Below are 12,870 nucleotides of genomic sequence, written 5' to 3' on the forward strand. Positions count from 1 at the left end.
TACCAGACCACTACTGTCTATATACCACTACCAGACCACTACTGTCTCTATACCACTACCAGACCACTACTGTATCTATACCACTACCAGACCACTACTGTCTCTATACCACTACCAGACCACTACTGTCTCTATACCACTACCAGACCACTACTGTCTCTATACCACTACCAGACCACTACTGTCTCTATACCACTACCAGACCACTACTGTCTCTATACCACTACCAGACCACTACTGTCTCTATACCACTACCACTACCAGACCACTACTGTCTATATACCACTACCAGACCACTACTGTATCTATACCACTACCAGACCACTACTGTCTCTATACCACTACCAGACCACTACTGTCTCTATACCACTACCAGACCACTACTGTCTCTATACCACTACCACTACCAGACCACTACTGTCTCTATACCACTACCAGACCACTACTGTCTCTATACCACTACCAGACCACTACTGTCTATATACCACTACCAGACCACTACTGTCTCTATACCACTACCAGACCACTACTGTCTATATACCACTACCACTACCAGACCACTACTGTCTCTATACCACTACCAGACCACTACTGTCTCTATACCACTACCAGACCACTACTGTCTCTATACCACTACCACTACCAGACCACTACTGTCTCTATACCACTACCAGACCACTACTGTCTCTATACCACTACCAGACCACTACTGTATCTATACCACTACCACTACCAGACCACTACTGTCTATATACCACTACCAGACCACTACTGTCTCTATACCACTACCAGACCACTACTGTCTCTATACCACTACCAGACCACTACTGTCTCTATACCACTACCAGACCACTACTGTCTCTATACCACTACCAGACCACTACTGTCTCTATACCACTACCAGACCACTACTGTCTCTATACCACTACCACTACCAGACCACTACTGTCTCTATACCACTACCACTACCAGAACACGACTGTCTCTATACCACTACCACTACCAGACCACTACTGTCTCTATACCACTACCAGACCACTACTGTCTCTATACCACTACTACTACCAGACCACTACTGTCTCTATACCACTACCAGACCACTACTGTCTCTATACCACTACCAGACCACTACTGTCTCTATACCACTACCAGACCACTACTGTTTCTATACCACTACCAGACCACTACTGTCTCTATACCACTACCAGACCACTACTGTCTCTATACCACTACCAGACCACTACTGTCTATATACCACTACCAGACCACTACTGTCTCTATACCACTACCAGACCACTACTGTCTCTATACCACTGCCACTACCAGACCACTACTGTCTCTATACCACTACCAGACCACTACTGTCTCTATACCACTACCAGACCACTACTGTCTCTATACCATTACCAGACCACTACTGTCTCTATACCACTACCACTACCAGACCACTACTGTCTCTATACCACTACCAGACCACTACTGTCTCTATACCACTACCAGACCACTACTGTCTCTATACCACTACCAGACCACTACTGTCTCTATACCACTACCAGACCACTACTGTCTCTATACCACTACCAGACCACTACTGTATCTATACCACTACCACTACCAGACCACTACTGTCTCTATACCACTACCAGACCACTACTGTATCTATACCACTACCACTACCAGACCACTACTGTCTCTATACCACTACCAGACCACTACTGTCTCTATACCACTACCACTACCAGACCACTACTGTATCTATACCACTACCACTACCAGACCACTACTGTATCTATACCACTACCACTACCAGACCACTACTGTCTCTATACCACTACCAGACCACTACTGTCTCTATACCACTACCACTACCAGACCACTACTGTCTCTATACCACTACCATACCACTACTGTCTCTATACCACTACCAGACCACTACTGTATCTATACCACTACCAGACCACTACTGTCTCTATACCACTACCACTACCAGACCACTACTGTCTCTATACCACTACCAGACCACTACTGTCTCTATACCACTACCACTACCAGACCACTACTGTATCTATACCACTACCAGACCACTACTGTCTCTATACCACTACCAGACCACTACTGTCTATATACCACTACCACTACCAGACCACTACTGTATCTATACCACTACCACTACCAGACCACTACTGTCTCTATACCACTACCAGACCACTACTGTCTCTATACCACTACAAGACCACTACTGTCTCTATACCACTACCAGACCACTACTGTCTCTATACCACTACCAGACCACTACTGTATCTATATCTCTACCAGACCACTACTGTCTCTATACCACTACCAGACCACTACTGTATCTATATCACTACCAGACCACTACTGTCTCTATACCACTACCACTACCAGACCACTACTGTCTCTATACCACTACCAGACCACTACTGTCTCTATACCACTACCAGACCACTACTGTCTCTATACCACTACCAGACCACTACTGTCTCTATACCACTACCACTACCAGACCACTACTGTCTCTATACCACTACCAGACCACTACTGTCTCTATACCACTACCAGACCACTACTGTCTCTATACCATTACCAGACCACTACTGTCTCTATACCACTACCAGACCACTACTGTCTCTATACCACTACCACTACCAGACCACTACTGTCTCTATACCACTACCACTACCAGACCACTACTGTCTCTATACCATTACCAGACCACTACTGTCTCTATACCACTACCAGACCACTACTGTCTCTATACCACTACCAGAACACTACTGTCTCTATACCACTACCACTACCAGACCACTACTGTCTCTATACCACTACCAGACCACTACTGTCTCTATACCACTACCACTACCAGACCACTACTGTCTCCATACCACTACCAGACCACTCCTGTATCTATATCACTACCAGACCACTACTGTCTCTATACCACTACCACTACCAGACCACTACTGTCTCTATACCACTACCACTACCAGACCACTACTGTCTCTATACCACTACCAGACCACTACTGTCTCTATACCACTACCAGACCACTACTGTCTCTATACCACTACCAGACCACTACTGTCTCTATACCACTACCAGACCACTACTGTCTCTATACCACTACCAGACCACTACTGTCTCTATACCACTACCACTACCAGACCACTACTGTCTCTATACCACTACCACTACCAGACCACTACTGTCTCTATACCACTACCAGACCACTACTGTCTCTATACCACTACCAGACCACTACTGTCTCTATACCACTACCAGACCACTGCTGTCTCTATACCACTACCAGACCACTACTGTCTCTATACCACTACCACTACCAGACCACTACTGTCTCTATACCACTACCAGACCACTACTGTCTCTATACCACTACCAGACCACTACTGTCTCTATACCACTACCAGACCACTACTGTCTCTATACCACTACCAGACCACTACTGTCTCTATACCACTACCAGACCACTACTGTCTCTATACCACTACCACTACCAGACCACTACTGTCTCTATACCACTACCACTACCAGACCACTACTGTCTCTATACCACTACCACTACCAGACCACTACTGTCTCTATACCACTACCAGACCACTACTATCTCTATACCACTACCACTACCAGACCACTACTGTCTCTATACCACTACCAGACCACTACTGTCTCTATACCACTACCAGACCACTACTGTCTCTAGACCACTACTGTCTCTATACCACTACCAGACCACTGCTGTCTCTATACCACTACCACTACCAGACCACTACTGTCTCTATACCACTACCACTACCAGACCACTACTGTCTCTATACCACTACCAGACCACTACTGTCTCTATACCACTACCTCTACCAGACCACTACTGTCTCTATACCACTACCAGGCCACTACTGTCTCTATACCACTACCACTACCAGACCACTACTGTCTCTATACCACTACCAGACCACTACTGTCTCTATACCACTACCAGACCACTACTGTCTCTATACCACTACCAGAGCACTACTGTCTCTATACCACTACCAGACCACTACTGTCTCTATACCACTACCAGGCCACTACTGTCTCTATATCACTACCAGACCACTACTGTCTCTATACCACTACCAGACCACTACTGTCTCTATACCACTACCAGACCACTACTGTCTCTATACCACTACCACTACCAGACCACTACTGTCTCTATACCACTACCACTACCAGACCACTACTGTCTCTATACCACTACCACTACCAGACCACTACTGTCTCTATACCACTACCAGACCACTACTGTCTCTATATCACTACCAGACCACTACTGTCTCTATACCACTACCAGACCACTACTGTCTCTATACCACTACCAGACCACTACTGTCTCTATACCACTACCACTACCAGACCACTACTGTCTCTATACCACTACCACTACCAGACCACTACTGTCTCTATACCACTACCAGACCACTACTGTATCTATACCACTACCACTACCAGACCACTACTGTCTCTATACCACTACCACTACCAGACCACTACTGTCTCTATACCACTACCAGACCACTACTGTCTCTATACCACTACCACTACCAGACCACTACTGTCTCTATACCACTACCAGACCACTACTGTCTCTATACCACTACCAGACCACTACTGTCTCTATACCACTACCACTACCAGACCACTACTGTCTCTATACCACTACCACTACCAGACCACTACTGTCTCTATACCACTACCAGACCACTACTGTCTCTATACCACTACCAGACCACTACTGTCTCTATACCACTACCACTACCAGACCACTACTGTCTCTATACCACTACCAGACCACTACTGTCTCTATACCACTACCAGACCACTACTGTCTCTATACCACTACCAGACCACTACTGTCTCTATACCACTACCAGACCACTACTGTCTCTATACCACTACCAGACCGCTAATGTCTCTATACCACTACCACTACCAGACCACTACTGTCTCTATACCACTACCACTACCAGACCACTACTGTCTCTATACCACTACCAGACCACTACTGTCTCTATACCACTACCAGACCACTACTGTCTCTATACCACTACCAGACCACTACTGTCTCTATACCACTACCACTACCAGACCACTACTGTCTCTATACCACTACCAGACCACTACTGTCTCTATACCACTACCACTACCAGACCACTACTGTCTCTATACCACTACCAGACCACTACTGTCTCTATACCACTACCACTACCAGACCACTACTGTCTCTATACCACTACCACTACCAGACCACTACTGTATCTATACCACTACCACTACCAGACCACTACTGTCTCTATACCACTACCAGACCACTACTGTCTCTATACCACTACCACTACCAGACCACTACTGTCTCTATACCACTACCAGACCACTACTGTCTCTATACCACTACCAGACCACTACTGTCTCTATACCACTACCAGACCACTACTGTCTCTATACCACTACCACTACCAGACCACTACTGTCTCTATACCACTACCACTACCAGACCACTACTGTCTCTATACCACTACCACTACCAGACCACTACTGTCTCTATACCACTACCAGACCACTACTGTCTCTATATCACTACCACTACCAGACCACTACTGTCTCTATACCACTACCACTACCAGACCACTACTGTCTCTATACCACTACCAGACCACTACTGTCTCTATACCACTACCAGACCACTACTGTCTCTATACCACTACCAGACCACTACTGTCTCTATACCACTACCAGACCACTACTGTCTCTATACCACTACCACTACCAGACCACTACTGTCTCTATACCACTACCACTACCAGACCACTACTGTCTCTATACCACTACCAGACCACTACTGTCTCTATACCACTACCAGACCACTACTGTCTCTATACCACTACCACTACCAGACCACTACTGTCTCTATACCACTACCAGACCACTACTGTCTCTATACCACTACCAGACCACTACTGTCTCTATACCACTACCAGACCACTACTGTCTCTATACCACTACCAGACCACTACTGTCTCTATACCACTACCAGACCGCTAATGTCTCTATACCACTACCAGACCACTACTGTCTCTATACCACTACCAGACCACTACAGTCTCTATACCACTACCACTACCAGACCACTACTGTCTCTATACCACTACCACTACCAGACCACTACTGTCTCTATACCACTACCACTACCAGACCACTACTGTCTCTATACCACTATCAGACCACTACTGTCTCTATACCACTACCACTACCAGACCACTACTGTCTCTATACCACTACCACTACCAGACCACTACTGTCTCTATACCACTACCAGACCACTACTGTCTCTATACCACTACCAGACCACTACTGTCTCTATACCACTACCACTACCAGACCACTACTGTCTCTATACCACTACCAGACCACTACTGTCTCTATACCACTACCAGACCACTACTGTCTCTATACCACTACCAGACCACTACTGTCTCTATACCACTACCAGACCACTACTGTCTCTATATCACTACCAGACCACTACTGTCTCTATACCACTACCAGACCACTACTGTCTCTATACCACTACCAGACCACTACTGTCTCTATACCACTACCACTACCAGACCACTACTGTCTCTATACCACTACCACTACCAGACCACTACTGTCTCTATACCACTACCACTACCAGACCACTACTGTCTCTATACCACTACCAGACCACTACTCTCTCTATATCACTACCACTACCAGACCACTACTGTCTCTATACCACTACCACTACCAGACCACTACTGTCTCTATACCACTACCAGACCACTACTGTCTCTATACCACTACCAGACCACTACTGACCACTCTCTATACCACTACCACTACCAGACCACTACTGTCTCTATACCACTACCACTACCAGACCACTACTGTCTCTATACCACTACCAGACCACTACCAGACCACTACCACTACCAGTTGGTAGAGCATGGCTGTCTCTATGGGTTCGATCCACTACCAGACCACATGACTGTAAGTCTCTATACCAAACATATATTATTATTATTATTATTATTCATATATTATTACTACCAGACCACTACTGTCTCTATACCACTACCACTACCAGACCACTACTGTCTCTATACCACTACCAGACCACTACTGTCTCTATACCACTACCAGACCACTACTGTCTCTATACCACTACCACTACCAGACCACTACTGTCTCTATACCACTACCACTACCAGACCACTACTGTCTCTATACCACTACCAGACCACTACTGTCTCTATACCACTACCAGACCACTACTGTCTCTATACCACTACCAGACCACTACTGTCTCTATACCATCCAGTTTCACCCTGCCTATTGTAACATCTCATATCCAGACCTCTCCTTCTCCTCTCTCTCTCTCATCCCTCTCTCCTCTTCAGAGACGATAACCTCACTCCTCTTCAGAGACTCTAACCTCTCTCCTCTTCAGAGACTGTAACCTCTCTCCTCTTCAGAGACTGTAACCTCTCTCCTCTTCAGAGACTGTAACCTCTCTCCTCTTCAGAGACTGTAACCTCACTCCTCTTCAGAGACTGTAACCTCTCTCCTCTTCAGAGACTGTAACCTCTCTCCTCTTCAGAGACTGTAACCTCACTCCTCTTCAGAGACTGTAACCTCGCTCCTCTTCAGAGACTGTAACCTCACTCTTCAGAGACTGTAACCTCTCTCCTCTTCAGAGACTGTAACCTCACTCCTCTTCAGAGACTGTAACCTCTCTCCTCTTCAGAGACTGTAACCTCACTCCTCTTCAGAGACTGTAACCTCGCTCCTCTTCAGAGACTGTAACCTCTCTCCTCTTCAGAGACTGTAACCTCTCTCCTCTTCAGAGACTGTAACCTCTCTCCTCTTCAGAGACTGTAACCTCTCTCCTCTTCAGAGACTGTAACCTCACTCTTCAGAGACTGTAACCTCTCTCCTCTTCAGAGACTGTAACCTCACTCCTCTTCAGAGACTGTAACCTCGCTCCTCTTCAGAGACTGTAACCTCACTCTTCAGAGACTGTAACCTCTCTCCTCTTCAGAGACTGTAACCTCTCTCCTCTTCAGAGACTGTAACCTCACTCCTCTTCAGAGACTGTAACCTCACTCTTCAGACACTGTAACCTCACTCTTCAGAGACTGTAACCTCTCTCCTCTTCAGAGACTGTAACCTCACTCCTCTTCAGAGACTGTAACCTCACTCCTCTTCAGAGACTGTAACCTCGCTCCTCTTCAGAGACTGTAACCTCACTCTTCAGAGACTGTAACCTCTCTCCTCTTCAGAGACTGTAACCTCACTCCTCTTCAGAGACTGTAACCTCACTCCTCTTCAGAGACTGTAACCTCGCTCCTCTTCAGAGACTGTAACCTCACTCTTCAGAGACTGTAACCTCACTCTTCAGAGACTATAACAGTCTGTGTTTTTCACCCAGAGGAGTGAACCATCCAGTTTCACCCTGCCTATTGTAACAGCTCATATCCAGTCCACTCCCTCTCCTCTCCCATCCCTCTCTCCTCTTCAGAGACTATAACAGTCTGTCTTTATCACCCAGAGGAGTGAACCATCCATTTTCACCCTCCCTATTGTAACAGCTCATATCCAGTCCACTCCCTCTCCTCTCCCATCCCTCTCTCCTCTTCAGAGACTATAACAGTCTGTCTTTATCACCCAGAGGAGTGAACCATCCAGTTTCACCCTCCCTATTGTAACAGCTCATATCCAGTCCACTCCCTCTCCTCTCCCTTCCCTCTCCTCTCTACTCTTCAGAGACTATAACAGTCTGTGTTTATCACCCAGAGGAGTGAACCATCCAGTTTCACCCTCCCTATTGTAACAGCTCATATCCAGTCCACTCCCTCTCCTCTCCCGTCCCTCTCTCCTCTTCAGAGACTATAACAGTCTGTCTTTATCACCCAGCAGGTTTCCTTGGAGTCTAACTCCTCCATGAACTCCAACACACCATTGGTCAGGATTGCACGTCTGTCATCCAGCGATGGACCAATGCTGTCCAACGTCTTGGAGCTGGAGCTTCCGTCAGACCCCAAATGGGAGTTCTCTAGGACCAGGTGAGACAAAGGGGCGATATCTAGGAGAAACACCTTAACGTAGAGATACCCTTTACCTTAGGCCAGGTGAGACAGAGAGATACCCTTTACCTTAGGCCAGGTGAGACAGAGAGATACCCTTTACCTTAGGCCAGGTGAGACAGAGAGATACCCTTTACCTTAGGCCAGGTGAGACAGAGAGATACCCTTTAACTTAGGCCAGGTGAGACAGAGAGATACCCTTTACCTTAGGCCAGGTGAGACAGAGAGATACCCTTTACCTTAGTCCATGTGAGACAGAGAGATACCCTTTACCTTAGTCCAGGTGAGACAGAGAGATACCCTTTACCGTAGTCCAGGTGAGACAGAGAGATACCCTTTACCGTAGTCCAGGTGAGAGAGATACCCTTTACCTTAGGCCAGGTGAGACAGAGAGATACCCTTTACCTTAGGTCAGGTGAGACAGAGAGATACCGTTTACCTTAGGTCAGGTGAGACAGAGAGATACCCTTTACCTTAGGTCAGGTGAGACAGAGAGATACCCTTCACCTTAGGTCAGGTGAGACAGAGAGATACCCTTTACCTTAGGTCAGGTGAGACAGAGAGATACCGTTTACCTTAGGTCAGGTGAGACAGAGAGATACCCTTTACCATAGTCCAGGTGAGACAGAGAGATACCCTTTACCGTAGTCCAGGTGAGACAGATAGATACCCTTTACCGTAGTCCAGGTGAGAGAGATACCCTTTACCTTAGGCCAGGTGAGACAGAGAGATACCTCACGACGCCAGGACAGCGGAGTCAATCACCACCTTCCGGAGACACCTGAAACCCCACCTCTTTAAGGAATACCTAGGATAGGATAAGTAATCCTTCTCACCCCCCCCCCCCCTCCCTTTAAGATTTAGATGCACTATTGTAAAGTGACTGTTCTACTGGATGTCATAAGGTGAATGCACCAATTTGTAAGTCGCTCTGGTTAAGAGCGTCTGCTAAATGACTTAAATGTAAATGTATACCCTTTACCTTAGGTCAGGTGAGACAGAGAGATACCCTTTACCTTAGGCCAGGTGAGACAGACAGATACCCTTTACCTTAGTCCAGGTGAGACAGAGAGATACCCTTTACCGTAGTCCAGGTGAGACAGAGAGATACCCTTTACCTTAGGCCAGGTGAGACAGAGAGATACCCTTTACCTTAGTCCAGGTGAGACAGAGAGATACCCTTTACCTTAGGCCAGGTGAGACAGACAGATACCCTTTACCTTAGTCCAGGTGAGACAGAGAGATACCCTTTACCGTAGTCCAGGTGAGACAGAGAGATACCCTTTACCGTAGTCCAGGTGAGACAGAGAGATACCCTTTACCTTAGGTCAGGTGGGACAGACAGATACCCTTTACCTTAGGTGAGGTGGGACAGAGAGATACCCTTTACCTTAGGCCAGGTGAGACAGAGAGATACCCTTTACCTTAGGTCAGGTGAGCCAGTGAGATACCCTTTACCTTAGGTCAGGTGAGACAGAGAGATACCCTTTACCTTAGGTCAGGTGAGACAGAGAGATAACCTTTACCGTAGTCCAGGTGAGACAGAGAGATACCCTTTACCTTAGGCCAGGTGAGACAGAGAGATACCCTTTACCGTAGTCCAGGTGAGACAGAGAGATACCCTTTACCTTAGGCCAGGTGAGACAGAGAGATACCCTTTACCGTAGTCCAGGTGAGACAGAGAGATACCCTTTACCTTAGGCCAGGTGAGAGACAGAGAGATACCCTTTACCGTAGTCCAGGTGAGACAGAGAGATACCCTTTACCTTAGTCCAGGTGAGCCAGTGAGATACCCTTTACCGTAGTCCAGGTGAGACAGAGAGATACCCTTTACCGTAGTCCAGGTGAGACAGAGAGATACCCTTTACCGTAGTCCAGGTGAGAGAGAGAGATACCCATTACCTTAGGTCAGGTGAGACAGAGAGATACCCTTTACTGTAGTCCAGGTGAGACAGAGAGATACCCTTTACCTTAGTCCAGGTGAGCCAGTGAGATACCCTTTACCGTAGTCCAGGTGAGACAGAGAGATACCCTTTACCGTAGTCCAGGTGAGACAGAGAGATACCCTTTACCGTAGTCCAGGTGAGACAGAGAGATACCCATTACCTTAGGTCAGGTGAGACAGAGAGATACCCTTTACCGTAGTCCATGTGAGACAGAGAGATACCCTTTACCTTAGTCCAGGTGAGACAGAGAGATACCCTTTACCGTAGTCCAGGTGAGACAGAGAGATACCCTTTACCGTAGTCCAGGTGAGACAGAGAGATACCCTTTACCGTAGTCCAGGTGAGACAGAGAGATACCCTTTACCGTAGTCCAGGTGAGACAGAGAGATACCCTTTACCGTAGTCCAGGTGAGACAGAGAGATACCCTTTACCGTAGTCCAGGTGAGACAGAGAGATACCCTTTACCGTAGTCCATGTGAGACAGAGAGATACCCTTTACCTTAGTCCAGGTGAGACAGAGAGATACCCTTTACCGTAGTCCAGGTGAGACAGAGAGATACCCCAGGTGAGACAGAGAGATACACTTACCGTAGTCCATGTGAGACAGAGAGATACCCTTTACCTTAGTCCAGGTGAGACAGAGAGATACCCTTTACCTTAGTCCAGGTGAGACAGAGAGATACCCTTTACCTTAGTCCAGGTGAGACAGAGAGATACCCTTTACCTTAGTCCAGGTGAGACAGAGAGATACCCTTTACCGTAGTCCATGTGAGACAGAGAGATACCCTTTACCGTAGTCCAGGTGAGAGAGATACCCTTTACCTTAGGCCAGGTGAGACAGAGAGATACCCTTTACCTTAGGCCAGGTGAGACAGAGAGATACCCTTTACCTTAGTCCATGTGAGACAGAGAGATACCCTTTACCTTAGTCCAGGTGAGACAGAGAGATACCCTTTACCGTAGTCCAGGTGAGACAGAGAGATACCCTTTACCGTAGTCCAGGTGAGAGAGATACCCTTTACCTTAGGCCAGGTGAGACAGAGAGATACCCTTTACCTTAGGTCAGGTGAGACAGAGAGATACCGTTTACCTTAGGTCAGGTGAGACAGAGAGATACCCTTTACCTTAGGTCAGGTGAGACAGAGAGATACCCTTCACCTTAGGTCAGGTGAGACAGAGAGATACCCTTTACCTTAGGTCAGGTGAGACAGAGAGATACCGTTTACCTTAGGTCAGGTGAGACAGAGAGATACCCTTTACCATAGTCCAGGTGAGACAGAGAGATACCCATTACCGTAGTCCAGGTGAGACAGATAGATACCCTTTACCGTAGTCCAGGTGAGAGAGATACCCTTTACCTTAGGCCAGGTGAGACAGAGAGATACCTCACGACGCCAGGACAGCGGAGTCAATCACCACCTTCCGGAGACACCTGAAACCCCACCTCTTTAAGGAATACCTAGGATAGGATAAGTAATCCTTCTCACCCCCCCCCTCCCTTTAAGATTTAGATGCACTATTGTAAAGTGACTGTTCTACTGGATGTCATAAGGTGAATGCACCAATTTGTAAGTCGCTCTGGTTAAGAGCGTCTGCTAAATGACTTAAATGTAAATGTATACCCTTTACCTTAGGTCAGGTGAGACAGAGAGATACCCTTTACCTTAGGCCAGGTGAGACAGACAGATACCCTTTACCTTAGTCCAGGTGAGACAGAGAGATACCCTTTACCGTAGTCCAG

The 12,870-nt window shown here is 47.0% G+C and overlaps 1 protein-coding gene across 7 annotated transcripts in view; it reads left to right on the forward strand.

The window, feature by feature from the left end:
* Positions 1–12,870, forward strand: part of fgfr3 (fibroblast growth factor receptor 3) — a 228,699-nt gene that overhangs the window by 177,637 nt on the left and 38,192 nt on the right. For 5 of the 7 annotated variants that reach the window (XM_046367628.1, XM_046367625.1, XM_046367632.1 and 2 more), the window contains one exon: positions 9,013–9,161. In XM_046367628.1, coding sequence (XP_046223584.1) covers positions 9,013–9,161 — 149 coding nt within the window. The remainder of the gene's footprint in view (positions 1–9,012; positions 9,162–12,870) is intronic. The other 2 variants (XM_046367627.1, XM_046367629.1) reach the window with 1 other exon arrangement.

The sequence above is a fragment of the Oncorhynchus gorbuscha genome, linkage group LG10 (genome assembly GCF_021184085.1).
Source record: "Oncorhynchus gorbuscha isolate QuinsamMale2020 ecotype Even-year linkage group LG10, OgorEven_v1.0, whole genome shotgun sequence".
NCBI lineage: Eukaryota > Metazoa > Chordata > Actinopteri > Salmoniformes > Salmonidae > Oncorhynchus > Oncorhynchus gorbuscha.